The sequence below is a fragment of the Lagopus muta genome, chromosome 9 (genome assembly GCF_023343835.1).
Source record: "Lagopus muta isolate bLagMut1 chromosome 9, bLagMut1 primary, whole genome shotgun sequence".
NCBI lineage: Eukaryota > Metazoa > Chordata > Aves > Galliformes > Phasianidae > Lagopus > Lagopus muta.
The window spans coordinates 5,596,430-5,615,027 of NC_064441.1; the positions used below are offsets into that span (position 1 = coordinate 5,596,430).

The 18,598-nt window shown below is 35.1% G+C and overlaps 1 protein-coding gene across 2 annotated transcripts in view; it reads left to right on the forward strand.

Moving 5' to 3' along the window:
• Positions 1–18,598, forward strand: part of NAALADL2 (N-acetylated alpha-linked acidic dipeptidase like 2) — a 292,368-nt gene that overhangs the window by 204,180 nt on the left and 69,590 nt on the right. For both annotated transcript variants that reach the window (XM_048954430.1, XM_048954429.1), the window contains exons 7-9: positions 516–608; positions 3,051–3,256; positions 4,506–4,625. In XM_048954430.1, the coding sequence (XP_048810387.1) occupies positions 516–608; positions 3,051–3,256; positions 4,506–4,625 (419 nt within the window). The remainder of the gene's footprint in view (positions 1–515; positions 609–3,050; positions 3,257–4,505; positions 4,626–18,598) is intronic.

Genomic DNA, 18,598 nt, shown 5'->3' on the forward strand with positions numbered 1-18,598 from the left:
GTAGTGTCATGTAAATGAGGTATAATTCTGTGAATGTTAGAGAAAGATTGAACTGGGGAAATGCTTAGGCTGGGGAAACCTACGAAGATTAAAACAATTTTATCACAGAATTTTGTTAATCCTACTTGTGTGGTTTTATTTCTGATTTTGGTTTGCTGGGTTTTACTGCTGTATTCTGTCAGCATATATTGGGTGAATTTAATGTTTGGTTTGTTTTTTTTTTTACCTTAAGGAATAGAAACATCTTCTAAGATTACAAGTTTAATCTTTGCTACTAAAATTCATCTGAGGAAATGCCTTAGTAAGCCGTGTTTCAATATCTGATTTCTTATTGGTAACTTTTATTTTTAACCTTATTTTCTTTTTTTTTCCTATTTCTTTTTTTTCCTTTTTTTTTTTTTTTTTAGGAGGAATTTACATCTGTTTTACAGTTGTGGCCTGCAGATCTCTTGGCTGCATAGGCAGAAATTTAACGTTTTCTAAGGTGTTTTTTTTCTTATTGTATCTCTTAACAGACAAAAAACTTATCAGTCTCAGTATCCAGTCAGTCACAACGTACAAGACAATTTCTAATGTTATTGGATATTTGAAAGGATCTGTATTTCCTGGTAAGTAGTCCTTCATCATTTGAACTGATTGTTTGTTTCACAATGACTGGGAGTCATTGCTGAGGTCGCGGTTCTACTTTGCCCTATACTGCACGAGTAACTTTGTTGGTGCTTTTAATTATAAGATATGCTGTATTGCATGATTTGAATTAACACATGAGCTGTCTATATGATTTGAGAATATATTTTGATTTATTTTGTAAATTTAGCAGAATTTTGAGTTAAATAAAGCTATGACTCAATCCACAGCGTCCCTGCATAACTCACACACCTCTCTGGAATCAAAGTGCCTGGGCAGCCTGATCTCTGCCTTAATTAAGCATGTATTATCAGATGTGATTGCAATGTACTAAAATCTGTGACTAAGTTCTTCATCATAATTTCTGCAGCCCTATTTTGTGTTAGACTCATGCCTTAAGCTAGTTTATACAGCTCTATGAATAATAATTACTGTTCTGTACGCCATCAGAATTAAGCATTAAGAACCCAAGGGTATTTGTGGTATAAAACAAAAAAACTCCTTCCTCTTTTGATACTGTATGTAGGTAACATAACGAGAACAACATAGGAATGAAGATCATCTTGAGCATATTCTGTGTGTGACTAAATTTGCCTAAAAGTTGAAGTGTTTCTACATCATTAATGAACACTGTTCCTGACTACTGACTTACTGCCAAGTGTTGTTGATCCAATCCAATTCATACTGGGTGGATCACGTCATCATCAAGACCGTGACCACACTTCCCTTGATTAATACCCTTTCACCATCTTTAAAAGAAAGGGTGACAATTTATCTACAGTCTCCTAGAGCCAGGACCACTCATTTCGTATTTTATATGATGCAGTGGGGAAGGCAGCGAATCTTAATTTTTATACCTGTCACTGAAATAATAAGTGAATTTTTTGTGAGCTCAGTGCTGCACTTTTCACTAGAATGATTTTATTTTTTAAAGCAAGCTAGAAAATAAGTAGTATAAGTAGTATAAGAGTATAAGTAGTGGATTTAGTTTCAGTAAAAGATTTAATGTCTTAGAACAATTTGAAGTTACTAGCCTGCTCTTGCTAATGTTTTCTAAATAGCTGTCCTAGGATTTGAAACATAGTAACTGTCATGTTTAGACATACTGTCTGCTGTACTGCGAAATTGAAGCAGGACAAATAATAAAAAGATTTGGAAGTAGATGATCTTTAAGGTCCTCTCCAACCTAAGCCATTCTATGAATCTATGATAACTGTTCTCCTGGTCTTTCTCAGTGCCCTGAAATATGGAAAGAATATCTATAAGGGTTGACATTTGGGGAGAGGTTCTTCACTATGTATCAGAATACACTCAATTAGTAACCTGTCAAAGGCGTTTCCTTTGTGAACCCATCTCATACAGAAGGTCTTACAGTGGAATAAGTCATTCAGCAGAACTCTGCGTGGACTTATTAAAACACATCAGTCACACTACTAATTCATTTTGTTAAATACCATATCACTCTTTTGGAAGCAAAGTTGTTTCTTTAAACTTGAGAGTTAATATTTGGAATCTGTGATAATCCTCAAGAGATTAATATCTTGTATAATTTCTCTGAATGAAATGTGATTTATTCTTTTTCTCTGTATAATTGTAAGCACTTTTTATTTCAGGGTGAAATTTACTGCCTTTCATTTTATAAAATTTGTATTAAAAACTTTCTTCCAGTATCACCAAAACTGCTATTTCTGACTTACCTTTCTTTATCATTCACTGTCTTTATTCCTCTGTCATGTTTCTTCTCTAAACCTGCAGTCCAGGTCTTTTCAATATCTCCCTACCTGGAAATCTAAGTCCTGATATCTAACTATTCTGGTTACCAACTTCTCAACTGCTGTTTCTGCAATGTCATTTTTGAGATAGGGTGGTGAGCACTGAACGCAGTCTTCCAGGTGAGGGAGTGCAAATACTTTGTGTATTTTTTCCATATTACTCATTGTACTGCTACACCTTTTGTTTTCTTTTTTTTGTTTTTTGTTTTTTTTTTTTTTTTTTTGATACTCATATGTATTGAAGATACTGTTTCCCAGTTACTTGTGTTGTGTTTTTTTCCTAAACAACACTAACACAAGCATGGAACTTGATTAGATTATCTGTATCTCAAAGTCCTGGCTGTAAAAGGGGGCATATACCTGATTTATAAGGAGAGAAAGTACTCAGCAAGCAATGGAGAGAAGGGCACGGGGTAAAATTAGGAAAGTACAGATATTTATTAATTTATTTTTAAGTGGTATTCACAGTCATTTCTATTCTATGACTGTCTTGCACATGACCATATTGGCTTTTGTCAGCAACGTTGTACTGTATTAACAGCATTACAGACTACTAAGAAAATTCATCTTTTATTTCTGTAATTCATTTAATGCCAGTAAGTATAGGAAGATTCTTTTCTCTTTTTTTTTTCTTTTTTTTTTTTGTTTCAGACAGATACGTCATCATTGGTAGTCATCACAGCAGTTTGAATACTTACAGTGGACAAGAATGGGCCAGTAGCACTGCTATCATAACAGCATTTATACAGGCCTTGATGTTGAAAGTTAAGAGAGGATGGAGAACTGACCGGACCATTGTGTTCTGCTCCTGGGGAGGAACATCGTTTGGGAACATCGGTTCATACGAGTGGGCAGAGGTAAAATAAATTTAGAAGAAAACATTGCAATTATTATTGCATTTGTTGAAAACATGGAGGTACTATGGAATTACCTTATAGAAATTACTGTTTATTAACTGGTCTGTGACAGCTGTCTGTGGACATTCACACATTCCACAGCACATCCAATGAAACATCTTTGGAGGCAGTTTCTGTGGAGCAGAGTATGTGTGACAGGAGGAGAACCGTTGCATTGACCACAAACATTTCAATATCTTATGACTGCCACTGGTTCACTTTCTATATATTTGTGCTTAAAAGTTAGCTGCAATCTGACAAGGAAAATTCCTTGGGCTCTTTTCCATTCAAAAGAATATAAATCAGCTCTTTGAAAGAAAATACCTCATCAGTCTTGTTTGATTGTATATGAATGGAATGGATTTCAGTTGATAAATTAAAGGGGTAGCTAACAGATATGTTCATGGCTGCGGAATTAAAACAGTAGAGAAAATGAAGAGTTAATTTATTTTTATCATGCTTGAGAAGCAGCTAGCTGCCACTGAAGTTTCATACTTCCAAAACAATTATTCTTCAAAAACAAGAGGGGGTGAAAAAATCAAATTGAAAAGATCCAGGCTGGAAGCAAAATCTGTTTAGTTCCACTTCAAGTCAGCTTTACATCAGATGTAATTGTGTTACACCCCTTCTGTTCAGTATGAAGAGCCACTTCATGCAAAGAGTAACTCATTACTGAGGAGACAAAGGGTGTTTTTTGGTTTTTTTTAAGAGATAATAATTGAAACAGTTTGTACATACTTTTTTCTTAGTCTGAGACATAATAACGTGACAACACTGAGAAAGTTATGCAATTTAAATCTGAATTTGCTCTCTAAAAATTAGAGTACGTTTAACTGTTGATAATGATTGCTTTTGAAGTTTGTCTTCTGTCAGGCATAAGTGTAAAAGGCCTTCACGTCGTTTCACAGTATGTAATGTTTTCATTTTTGGCCTTACAAGTGTACTTATTTTTAATTCCTCATAGGCCTATTTCCATTTTGTTGAGCTGATGTGTGAAATGGAATTAAAACTTCTGCTATAGAGAGAAATAACACTAAGATATCCTTTGAAGTTTTTAACAGTGTATTGTAAAAACAGTAGGTAAGTATTACTTAGGGAAGCACAGAGGACAGAATCATAGGGTGCAGTTTTTCCCTAGAAGGAAAGGAAATGATGAAACAATTAATTATAACCATGTGTAGTAATAACTGTTGCTCTGCTTGTGTTGTAGGATCTCAAGAGAGTTCTTCAGAGAAATGTTGTGGCTTATGTTAGCCTCCATAATCCAGTCAGAGGCAATTCAACTTTACATCCTATCGCATCCCCTTCTCTTCAGCAACTGGCAGCAGAGGTTAGAAATAACATATTTTCTTTCTTGTGTAGCTTATGAGGTTGCACAAATAATCCCCTTGATACTGGTTCAGTTTAAGTAATTAAAGGCGGACATTGTTTTGCTTAAGCAGTTTAATTTTAACTAATATACATGAACAGTTTTTACTAAGCAGGTTAAACTTGATTTTAAAAATTTTAAGAGATTGGAAGGAGTAACTTACATGCTTCAGCACTTCATTATACCAAGTCTCACCAAACTTGCACTCCCTGCAGCTTTTGTACATTTTTGCGACTTAAAAGAAGCATATTTTATGCTCATTATCAAAAATTAGAATTTTCTTTTCCTAATCTGATCTTTACAGACTTTTTCTCATAATGTATTTAAGTCTGTATGTTTACCAGCTGTAATGTGGTACACATGGGGAGACTATAACTCTTACTCTATTAATATATATTGCATGTATGTCAGTTTCAGAACTCACCTACATCTTTGTGACTTGCGTGTAGTCAGGATATGGCATAGTTCTGCTGCTATCAGTGCGTGTAGGTTTTAAACTAATGACCTCATTGCTGTTTCTAAGATTGATGCCCTTATTGATAGTTAAGATGAAATTATAATATCAGATACATACTAATATATGAAAGCAATTTAAAATAGAATGCATGAAACAGACTTCTAATTAAATTTCATGAAGCATGGGTTTTAGATGCTTTTTCTATAAATTTGCCAATGTAATATTCATTACGTTGTTGTGATTTTTCTTTGACTTGCCTCTGAAGCAGCTGGTACTAAACACTGCTTAAAGTATCAGCTTTAACTAAGTGGACCTTAAGACTGATAATGCTTGGCAGTTTTTGTCAAACTAAATCAGTAAAATGATCTAATATTGGACAAATTGCTTCTTAATAATGTTTTAAGCACTTTTCCTGTTTCCTGTCCAGTGATTAGATGATAATTTCAGAACAAAAAAAAAAAAAAAAAAAGATTTTGATTATTTTTATTTCTGGAAAATGATTTCTAGTGTTATAAATGTGTCTACAGGTTTTCTGGATATGCCTGTTACAATCCTATTACACCTAATAGTTATTGTGTTTGCAAAAATGCTGTTCTTACAGGTGTCTATCTTTTTTGCTAATTTGTTGGTGTCTCCAGACCTATCTCCATGAAAAAAGGTATTTCCCATTTGACAGGAATAAATTTATTACTTCAGGTCCTTGGCCTACATGTTTTAATTTTATTTTCTTTCTTTGAATTCAGAATACAAACCATGACCGTCATTCCAAACTGTGAACGCTCTCTTGACCTGTGCAGCAGCAGCTGCCTTTATTATCTGATTACCATTTTGTTAAGATTTAATTCTTTTATTCTAACAAACACCATACTAGTGGGAGCATGACAGACATGATGTCAGTTTCAGAAAAAAAGAAATCTATTTCCACTTCAATTCTGTGGTGAGTTTGGACGTGATGTTCCTTGTATTTTATAATCCTAGTAATGGCCATTGTGTACTGTCCAAAAGTGCCGACACAGCCTCTCCTAGGAGTCCTGCCTTTTACAAGAGAATTAGTTAGTGGTTAGTTAAACATGACTAGTGTTTCATATTTTTCTTCTGTATATGCTCTCCATCTCATCTCTGTTTCTTTAATGTGTAAGGCTGTATTCTTGCAAATGTACCTCTTCTGCATGTTTACCCTGGAGCCCCATTTAAAAAGGACAAAATGCATGTAAGGTAATCTGTAAAATTCTGTTTGTAGGATAATATTATATGTAATTAATGCAGTGTCATACTTTCTGTGACATTGAAAAGATTTATAGGAATTACTGATTCTGAGCGCTGGCCAGAATTCTAATTCATGTCAAATATTATGACAGTGATGGAGAAGCCTGGCAGAGATCTTCATATGTTCCCATGGGTACTCACAATTTGCCATGTATCTAGGAGTCTTTCTCTGGGAGACAGATCTTATAAAGAATATTGATGTTACTTCAAGCTCTTGCCAGGAATACAATGTAATTATAGATTTATTTCAAAATTATGGTAGTACAACCGTTGTAAGATCTGTCTTTTTGGATCTCAAATCATCTTGAAAAAATGACAAGTCAACTAACCACATAAGATTCTTGTTAACATATGAGGTAGCAAATAAATGCTTAAAAAGTCCAGCAAGAGACAAACGTTATTCTAATTTGTATTTAGTGATTCATCATGGAAGCAGTTCTCTGAATGTCAGTGTGTTAGAAAAGAAATGCAGATGAAAAAGGAATTCAGAATTAAGAATATCAATCTTTCTATAATTTGTGGATTCGTGGAAGATACCTTCCATGTGCCATTGGATTCAAGGCTACCTTCCTGTATTTGGACTCACTGGTAAATATCATACTTCTGCTGTTAGACTTGCAGATCCAGCTTGCATTGTTTTTCCTGTTTGTAAATAGTATTGCCTTGCAGTTTCGATAGGTGTGAGGATGGGGAGGTGTTTGAACTTGACCATTAAGAACAGAGTCAGGTTTCACTCAGTCCCCACTGCTGTGCTGAAATTCCATCTTAGTAAAGCAAAGAAAGAATGTATTTCTAGGGGCACTTAATTCTTGTCACAAAAATTAACAGATAGGGTAAAGTAGAATTGTCCTGTGAAAGAAAACTGGAGTGAAAATTAAACCGAGTGTGGAGCACTCAATGAGTGCAGCAAGGACCAAAGCTTACAGAGTACTCAGGAGAAACGCCCTCATGACAAGCAAGTACATGTCATACAGGAGTGTTTATTTTCTGAAAGACTGGAACATGACTTTTCAAGAGCTGAATTTTGGACACTGTGTGAGCTTTCTGATCACTGTAGATTCCACAAAAATTCTCTTTTTAATTTTACAAGCTATAGGAAAAGTAAGGAAGACATTTTAGCTGAATTGTAGTTTGTATGAATATTACAGATCCACCAATAAAGAGAGAAGTGAGAAACCTGTTGAGTTGGGTGCTATGTGAGATCTGGTGATCAATGAGAGAACAGGATACGTGCTTGGCTAATTAACAGAGGTGGTGGCTTCTTAAAGATGTTTGACATAAAGGCATTACATCTTTATTTTAGTGTCAGGTTTTAAAAGTGAGCTAGATAATCAGTCTACAAATAGCAATTTTACATGCCTATCACTGGAATTCTGGTTGAAACACCGAATTACATGAAGAAGATAATTTAAATATTTGGATTAATTAAGCAAAGAGGAATTCAAACAATTCTGAGTCCTTGACATATTTAATCTCAATCTTTTTATATGACTATGCTAATTAGAGTCCACGATAACAGGAGGGAGGTTCTGCCAAGTTATGTTTTTGCCTACTGTTTTTTGTAAGAAAAGTGATTGTTAATTCGCTTGCTCAGTCAGTGAATCACCATTTCTTGGCAGTACATCACTGGTAAATTCGGTTTGGTTTTTTTGGCTGGCATTCATTCTCTGTAAGTAAGGCCATTAGTGAATTTTTCTTCAGTGAAAATTTCAAGCTAAAAATGAATAATGAAACTTATTAATTTATATTTGATTTTAACCAATTATATGTCTATTGCTAATAAGATTCCAGATCTGCTGTTTCTTCTGGACCTAAAAAAAAAATCTACTATTCCTCTCTCCTTAGGAACCTTTTTAAAGCTATAGAAGAATGGATTCGATGATGTTCTGTGTCAGAAACTAAGAAATGACTTTGCCAAGCAATATTCATGGTAGTTATTATTAGCTTTTAGTAATGAATTAAATGGCATAAAACATTTCTGCCATTTTAAAGTTGGTGTTAGAGCCTGAAAGCATTTATTTCACTTTCAAGTAGAACCAAAATTAAGCTTCTGTATAGATGTTTGCTCCTATTTCCTGATTTTGCATAAAAAATCTTGCATTCATATAATGTGGATTCTCTTCCTGTCATTGGAATTTCTAGATTTGCGTTGTCCAAGCAAATTAAATCTGTGTAATGTAATAAACTGTGCTGTCCAGTGAAACTGTTTTACCTTCCAGAGACTTTGTCATGATGATAGAAAGCTGTTTTCGTAATGATAGAAAACCTTTCAGGTAGTCCAGAAGTAAACTTCTGGTTCCGAAAGAGGATAGATTGATGGCTCTGGATATTTTAAATAATACAAAAAAAAAACAAAAAAAAAAAAAAAAAACAACCTCAGATAATGACGTGGTTTCTCTCACTGTTCTTCTAGTAATTATTAACTGTGTCATTGAGTGATTTAATGGCTGTAAACTATACAACGCAAATAGCTTATGGAAAATAAATATGCAAAAATTAAGTCTATCATCAAATAACTGTGAGAAGAGACAACATCTTTAAATCAACATTTTAAGATAAAACAAGTAGTGGTAGTTGTTTGCAGTTGTCACTCAAAATAATTAACTCCAAACACCTCAGAAATATCATAAATCATACTTAGAGAAAACCTTCAACTAAGGTTATGAAACAGTTGCCTGCATAATAAAACGGCACTGAGGGTTCAGAATTGAGGGTGCTTTGGAACCAATTACGTCGTAGCGGGTTCTTGGGGCCACTGAGTTGAGAGGAAAAAATAACAACAATCTAAAGTTTTTTTCTGCCTGTGGACTTATGGATTGTGGTTGTAAATTAAACACGGGGATGAATTGAGTTGTGGGCTTTTGGTCTGAGGTTTGTTTTTTTTCATGGTTCGTCCTGTTTTTAGATAGAGATCTTTATGTTCTTATCGAATACCTGTTATTGTCAATAAGCAGCAGCTGACTGCAGTGAATACCGGATGAGATCTGTGGTAAGAAGTTATTTCTGCTGTTCCCAAATTTTTACTTGCATCCTTGTATTGTTCTCTAGGAGAAAAGAATAAGAGAGCCATTTGTATCTCAGGTTTGAGATGAGTTACTATACAAACCACTTATTATTATTGCTGCTTCTACGATTAGTTGTGATGAGTAAAAGATGAATCAGGTAGCCTCAGGAAAGCTCCCAAATTATCAAATTGTTTCTGATATTCACAAAAAGGAAATTGGATTTGTCAGTCCCTAAAGTTTTGAATTTAAGTAAGAAAATTATTCACTTTGTACACTGAATATCTGCTTCAGAGAATTGATACATCTTCCTCAAAGTTAGTGTGAATTTTACAGTTTGAAATGAATTGATATGTCTCAGACAAGCAAGTGAAGTCTTCATTAACTTTTTTTGGCAGAGGTTGCCACTTGAGGCACATTGTTCTTCAACCAGTATTTTGCAGTGAGTTAAAATGCCAGAAAAAGTGTATGTATATCGGAAGTGAGAGTTGCAACTCAGAAGGAAAAAAAACACCTAGAAATAGATTTCTCATTTTTATTTCTCATATTTGTGCACTGCTACAAGAAACAGTATTTTCATTCATTATATTATGATTTAATGCCTCTTCTAGCACAGCAGAGTATTTGGAAAAACACCTCTGCAAGCCCAAGTAGCTGACTAGCAAGTGAATCTTTTAATGAGCCTGAAAATAAGTGTTGCTTCTGTTCTGACAGCATCCTGAGCAACTGCTCATTCCACGGTTCCCAAACCTACCCCCTGAGCTTGATGCTCTAGTATTTAATTCCACTTCTAAATAAAAGTGATAAGTCAATAATGATAAAGCCTATGATCGTTTCATCTTTCTAACATCCCATACTTCACCGTCAGAGAGGCACAACTTACTCCATGCAGATTTTGCCTTAGGCCCTGGTGCTTATTCTAAATAACACTGTAGCTTTAGGCAAAATATTCTTAGAACTTGACTGAAAGCCTACCTGCGACCTTTTAAAAAGGGAGCTGTGACAATGTTTGAAAGGAGGAGAGCTCATACATGACCATTAATTGGGACAATGTGTTTGTGTTACCAGATAACACAAACTGCCTTCGGCTTCAGCGCAAATATTTTTGTTCTTACTTTTGAGGGAAATTATACAAGGACTGCTGCAGTTACACTGATGTAAAAGCAGAATAAAAGGTGTGAGAGATTTTAGGATTTCTTTTGGAACAGAATTTGGATTTCCTGTGGAGTTAGATTTTTTTCCAAATATACTTGCTGACATACAGCCAGCTGCCTTTCTTCATATACAGCCAAAATTCTTCTACCTCAGAAGGTAATGCGTAATATTTGGTGAGTAGCTGCTGACGTAAGTGAATTAAATCCCATTGTTTTTAAGTGCCCTCCAGTTATTCTATTTTTTTTCAGAAGGAAAATGAAGGAAAATGGAGAAATATACCAGGAGCCTCTAAATCTTTAATTTATTCCAGCCGCACGAGCATCAAGCTTAAGATTCTTCTGTGAATCCTGGAAACCTGCTCTGCTAGAGTAGTTCCTTGTTTGTGTTGTCCTGGAAGAACTGGATTGCACTTAATGTGCATCATATGGCTGTGTTCAACAATCATTAGCAAGTGCTTTAGTCCAGCAAATGGGCTGTGTGTTCCTTACTGAAATGAGAAGCAATGTGCTCCACACTGGACGGTTTTCTTTGAAATGTCCTGCCTGACGTGTTCCCCTTTTAAATTGAGGAGCCCATACCAGCATTATTATTTGCACTGACATTTGAAAATTAGTCTATATCAACATTTCAAACTGCATGAACTGGAGTCTGTATGAATATTTCTCCTAATATGTTTTATTCCTTCCCCCTGTGTTTACTATAGAACACAAGCCCAACAAGGAACTTTAAGAATTCAATTTAATCCTTGACAGAGATTTCATCAGTATTATCATTATAGGTCTACATCTAGAACTTGTTAATTAGCCAGAGCTCCCTCTGGATCTTTGTGTTTGCATCATGCATTAATATTTTAAGGCTGTCTTGGGTCTCCTCCATCAGAGTATTTAGTTTTAAAACAAATGGATAGTTTGCATACTTGTCGTATCAATGATCTAATGGATTCAGTGAGTACAAATAGATTCAAGCGATGAGCCTTAGGTGGTTATCCAACATTCAGGATTTTTGATGGTTGATTTGGAATTAAACTCCTCTTTGATCTCTGGTTGGGTGAGCTTTCTGGTGCTTTAAAATCATGTTTGTTTAATTTGTGCAAGTTATTTCCTTTTGCGGTCAGGTAGCATTCTCCACACGCTTGCTACAATACCTCTCTGACACAGTGTTAGTTTGAAAGATTCAATTAAATTTTAGGCAAATTAGTTAATTTAGAGACATTGAAATTTACTGTTGGTCGTTGATAGTGACTACTTAGGATTCACCCTGGTGTCAGTGAATGCTGAGCTCTCTTTGCCGTGACGCAGAAATTAAACTTCAGCTCTTTTTAAAAAACATTTGAGTGCAAACAAACATTTGCTCTGAGGCTTCAAGTAGACTGCATGCTTGTGTCTTTGTTTTAATTTCCTTAATGTGTGTGCTCTGTGGTTCTGTACTCTGAAGAGCATACATTACACTCTGAAGCTGTCTGCGCTTGTTACATCAGGATCAATAGATAATGTACTACAGAGGCATGCTAATGGTAAAGATGAGGGCAGAAACAACAGCAGCTCCCGGGCTCACTGAAGGGAAGATGATGAAATAGCAGTAGGGAGACTTTGCTAGGAGGTAGTGGGTCACTGTTGTTTTCAGGTTTGCTATGCAGATGATTGAGAAAGGCCATTTGTTTTGGCTCAGTTGTAACATATATAGCAACTAAGTTGAAAATAATTGAAAGTAGTTCTTGATATAGACGTTCCTCTAATGCTTTTGAATGGAAATCCTTAGTCCCCTTAATGTACAATAATCCTGTTCATCTCCAAACATTATATTGAACTGTAGATCAGAGAGGTTGGGTTGTTTTTGTAACAGCATGATTGGCTCAAATTGTAATCTTTTTTTTAGTGTTTTGATAAGTCAATCAGACTGTACTCAAATGTGTTAACATGAAATTCAAATGAAATTTACAGTTGCAGGTAATAACTAAAGGTCATCTACACTGCTGTTTTTATCATAGTCTTTAAGAAGATAGTATTCTTATAGAAAATAAGCTACTCAAATTTCAAGCCATCCAATGCCGTAGAAGACAGCAGAAGACAGCAACTGTTAGTATAATAGATGATAATTATCAGTGTTTCATTATTCTGTCAACATGCAGATGCTAAGAGAAACAGAATATTTGATTAGAAATGTGAGTGCTGGGGAATGTTCCTTTGCTGCTTATGTCTTAATAGCATGAAGATTAGGAGAAAAACACAGCTTAAGGAAAGGCATTGAACTTGTTACCTTTCCTTTGCTTTAAATAAAGGTTCATCTTTTCTTAAAGCCTTAGGTCAGCTTATTATCTTTATTAGTATTATTGCTATTTATTTTTATCAGGCTTGGTCTATAGTTTTGTAAGGAATATTTTATCTTTTTTAAAAATACACTCCTCATAACAAGTCTTTCTAATTTCTCCTTCCTTGTGATTTTTGTATTTATTAATAGATTTAGCACTGAATAACTTAATATCTCTCTCAGTCAATTTACAGATTTCTTTAAATTTCTTCCTTTTCTTAGCTTCTGAAACTACTGTTTCACAAGTAAACTTGTCTTAAGAACATTGCTGGAATTGCTGGTCGCTCAGCATCTCTGAAGATCTTAGCCTTTACATAAAAGGTCAAATCAAATGGCGTGAACTAAATAGTAATAAGACAGGAGCATTTTCTGTTTTTCTACTAATTATTTCTTCCTCAGTAACCCAACAGTCTGCCAGTGCAAATTTTGTATTGTATGGGGAGCGAGTTCATTGCAGAACACGTGAAGGATGTTTGGTGTGCTAAATTATGAAAGATCTCATTATAAGATCATTCTAGTGATTTTTTTCTAATTATTATTCCACAATCAGAAATACAGGTAATGGAAGTTCTCAGAATGAAAATAAGCAGGCAGATAATTTCTTTTTCATATTCCAATTTTTACATATCAAAGAGTAAGTGAAATATATCATAGAGCAAATATATTGCAGTGTAAATGTGTGTGCATGGCTCTCAGCATGGTTCTTTACCTTCTTAGGCCTAACGCTGCCTGGTGCACAATTTCTACAAAGAAACTATTAAATGGGGTTTCATTTTGCCAGGGATCCATGATTTAGTTTGTTCAGCTGTTTATGCCAGAGCTGCAATCTGACACTCTCTGAGTATGTTCAAGATCGCAAGCCAGAAAATAAGAAAGGCTGGGGCTATGGATCTGGGTAAACCCAGTGGATGTGTTTATTTTTCCTCCTCCTTCAATGCATCATTGTAATATCTTTCAGTCTATGCTTTTAAAAATACATTAAGTACTGAAATGATATTTAGAGCTCTATGCAGCATTATTTGTGACATTAGAAGGGAAGAGGTCTGGCCATCTCCTGGGGGAAATTAAAAAAAATGGCTTAGGAAATTAGAACTCACCTAGTCAGAGCAGCTCTGTATCTGAGAAATCTATGACAACCATGAAACCTGGGACTTGTACACTGATGGCATGTGAAAAGCTCTGAGCTTTGAACTCTGAGTTCTGAGCTTCTGTGACCCTGTGGATAGAACAGTATACCGGGAGTCAATCAAGAGGTTATTTTCAGCTCCCAGCTCTGCTCCTAACCTGCTTTTTGCTGCTGCATTGATTCATTTTACATCTCTGAAGCACACTAAAAGCAGACTGATTCTCGGAGGTTGTGATACTTAAACAGTCAGGGGAAGACTCGGGAACTCAGTGCCTTTGCAGACTGGGTGTTTGGTAACATGACTGGCTTTGGATAGATTCTGGTTATTAATATCCGACCGCTTTTGGCCTACTAGGACAGCCTGGGTTTTGATTGTGTTTTGATTATATTGTCTCTTTAGTTAGACTAGACAATTTAAATACCCATGAAATTGTTTTGAGCTATATTTTTCAACAAGGTGGGTTGATTCTTGAAGCTGGGGCTAATGCTAAAATATATTGGCTAGTCACTCTGAATTAAGTCCAGAGCAGAAACGGTCAGTTTCTGTAGATAAGTTAGATGTACACTGAGCTTAATTGCATAATTATGTGATGATCATTTAAGGGAAATTTAAATGGATTAAATTCTTCAGAATTACGGAGTAGTTTGAGACGAAGTCTGTGGTGATTGATAAAACATTTCAGCTTTTCTTAAAGCTATTGGCGCTATCTTTTCTCTTCAGAGGACTGAGTGATTTCTCTCTTGTCCTTCCTGTAAGGATAGAGAAGTGAAACTACAATCTCTATTGGAAAGACTGGAGTGATGCAACCCAGAATGAGTAGTGTTGCTGAACCTGATCATCATGGAGTTAGAATATAGTGGAATATGTTCTCTGTATTTCTATCTCTACATTTTATAGTATGATAATTCCTTTAGGCATTTAGAAGTGTTTACAAACCACAGCTATTTCGATGGTGTATCAGCTTCTTGAAAATGAGGTGAACTTATCAAATTCTAATCCTCTTGCGTACTTAGCCAGCACAAAACATTAAAGAAATCATGCAGTTCTTTGCAAGTCTTAAAATGTCTCTGTTTTATACTAATACTGATTAATTTATATTTCAGTAAACCTGTGTTTCACAGTATCTCAGTATGTATGTGACAGCTGACACTAGCGTTCATGCTGCTAAATACCTGGAAGAAAAAGCTTGAGTACCATTAAATCTGGGAAAGTACTGTTTTTTATGGAATCAAAAAGCATTTTACATCATTTAATTACAAATGCAATCATTCTCTGCTCAGAAATAGTTTGGATTAAAAATGAGATTGAAAAATACACGCTATACACTCAGTTATTTCAGCATATTCACTGTGTTATTACTGTATGATCATTGCTGGGTGTTCATCATAAAGTGATGGGATCATACGATGTTTTCTGAATGTTACCATAAATAGGAATGACACACTGGATATTGAGTCTGAGGCAGTAGAAAATAAAGTCTTTGAAGTTACTTTATGTGCATGCTTGACAGCTTGATTTTATTACTGCCAGCAGACAAATATGGGAGGACATCTCAGCTTGATGAGAGTAGGTGTCTGGAGTAGATGATAGTTTGGAGAAAAGCAGCTACCATAGTGATGTTCTGCAATTTCCTAATTACTTTTATTAAACTTTGAAATTCCTTCTATTTTTCAGATAGTGAAATTTTTGGAACTGTTGATGGCCGTGCTTTCTAATTTTAGGTTTAAATACTTGATTGGTCTGAAATTCTGTTATCAAATGCAAACATACCTGCTTGATTTTTACCTTCCTTACCAAAACCATTAAAATTCCTTGCAGATTGTACTGGGTGCCAGCAACAAGTTAACGGGGCACATAGCTTCAATTTAGGTATAGAAAGGATAAATTTAATTCAGTATCATATGAAAAGCATCAGGAATCAGAGAGACTGTCAGCAGACAAAGGTAAATGAAGAAAACGTCCAGTAAGAAATTTAAATTATAGAATTTTGCAGTACCTTTCTTTGTATTTTTTACCGGTGGATATTTTGCCACTGAAATATTGTTCGTTCCTGTGAGGTCTCGTTTGTTATAATGACCTTACACTCTGATGATTATATATAAAAAACAAACAATGACTTCAAAACATGCACGTACTGCTTGGTGAAAAAGTCAGCCTTGAACAAGCAATACAGGTTTACAGTTGTTTGATGTTTTGTAGCTCTAAATTAAACAATTTTCATCTGTAAACTTGTACGGCACATAATATTGTATTTAAACATCTCCCAGCAAGCAGACATCCTTCTCCATGCTCTTTAACCATTGGTTTACCAGCTTTGTTAAGAAGTTTTCTTCAAAAGGCCAAACTCATTTTACTTTTTTTGAGTGTTAAAATTGGACTTTTTTTAAGTATAGCACTTCATGTTGTGCAGTTGAATTTTCCTTGGCTCATTAGAAACCTGAATTTAGCATCAGAACTGAGCCTTGGCTAATCTCTGTTTGGTCTGCACTTTTCACACAATCACCAAGGTTGGAAAAGACCTTCAACATCATCTAATCCAACCATCCACCTGCTACCAATATTTCTCCACTAAACCACGTACCATAGTACAACATCTACATGTTTCTTGAACACTTTCGTAAGCATTGTAGTGATCACAATTTTCACTGCTCCCCCATGGATGAAAAAGATCTTCTCTGACATGCAGGACAACTGCATGCATTTTAACTGAAAAATTCTTTGACAAATGTGTGATTTATCTGAGAGGCATTTTGTGTTAGTGAAATTGTAATGATTTCTTTCAATGCAGGCTAAAACTCAGAATTCTCTTAGAATTTCAAGATACAGTAGTTTTGTGAGAAAATGCAGAGTACCCTGTAGGAAATTTCTGTTGGGGCGATGGTGATCCCCTGGTGACTCTAGTGACCTGGTTGAGAACCATATGCGCTGTGATGGGTTTCAGAAGAATTGTAGATGATGCTAAATTCCCTAGAGGAGTTTTTTGTCCTTGATATCTTTAAATAAACACTAGTTTTGTGAGAGGCTTTTGTTATCTGCTGTTTTCCCCCTGGTGACAAGACAGTCCTCTGAATGAAATGTCTGTGTTCTTACAAGGAATATTTTCATTTTACTGCGAAAGTACTGAGGGATCACACTAGGGAATCTTCTGAGAGGTAAATGCATTCTTTGTGACTTACTTTGTTTCAGTAAAAGTTTTCATGTTGCCATTAAAAGTTAATTAACAGCATTTGGATTTTAGATATTTTAAGTAAAATCTCATACATGTTTACATAAATAGATGCATAAGCTGTAAGTTAGTAATTGCTGAGAAATTAAGGACCCAATGTCTTATTTTAAATACAAAATAAAAGCAGCAGATTTTGATCACTGTCTGAGAAGATTTCTTGAAATTTTAACCACATTAACTTATTCTGAACACCTACAGCCTATGTCTAAAGATTGGTTGCTTTTTTCAGCATTCCTACTTTACTTTGTTATATAAATGATGACTAAATATGATGGCAAGTAGTAGAAATATCATCAGATAAAGCTGGTTAGTTGCATTTCAGTGTCTCATACAGTATCAAAGATCATCATGGATTTTAAGTGTATTTTGAACTTTGCCATTCTTGGCAAAAGAGAGGTAAAAGACATGCACTTGCATTGAAGTGACTGTTTTGCACAGTGCTAGTTTTCTGTGTGCTAATTAGTTAACTACCACATCCCCTTTTAAATGTCTTTATTATGTCCATAGAATGGTGTGGGTAATCATGATTACATTACACAGATAGATATCTCTTCTGGGAAATTTAGTGGTGTGTAAAACTTAGGTTACTTATACCACAGCTGTTCACTGTATGTAGGATATTCCTTATCAGTAGGACATTTAGATTTTCTTCTTCTTATGTAGAGAAAAATGAATAGATATAATTTATAGTGACGCTTATGTATGTATTTGAATCATGACAATCTGGCAGAACTCAGAATTTGGGAAATGCCAATGCAGTTACTTTCTATCTGTGATGGTTGGCAGGACTGAGATATCAGGTACCTTGCGTTGTCTTTAGTTGATTTAAAAAGTGTACCTTAAGTACTAAATAGGAAAACATGGCATAAAATGTCCCTTATAATTTCATAAACACCTAATTTGCATTAATGTAATATATGTGATCAATCAGCAAAGAGAGCAAAGCAGGATGATTATAGCCAAACCAGTAATCAGAAGGGAGAGACAGAGGAGTGTGCTTGCTGTGGAATTAATATAATTCCTAGAAACTGTGCTTTTTTCATCCAATTTTCTTAGAGCAGGCAAAGAGCTAATAACATCTTTATGAGCACTCAGACCTTCTAGTGATTCATTTGTTGGAGCATGGCAGGATTTAATGGGTGAGAGATGCCTACTCATGAATTCTTTGCAATGCACCTTCCCTGACCTTTCCTGTCTGTTGATGATGATTCAACTTAATATATTTGCAGTAACTAAGATGCTGATTATTGCCTTGTGACGAGGATCCCTTTCTTCTTCATCCCCACAGACTTTCTCCGCACATTCCATTGGATATGTTTGAAAGAAACTGTGCCATTCCAGCTGAGCACTGCTGTGATGTAATCCAGTATATCTGTGGTTTTCTTTCTTGCATT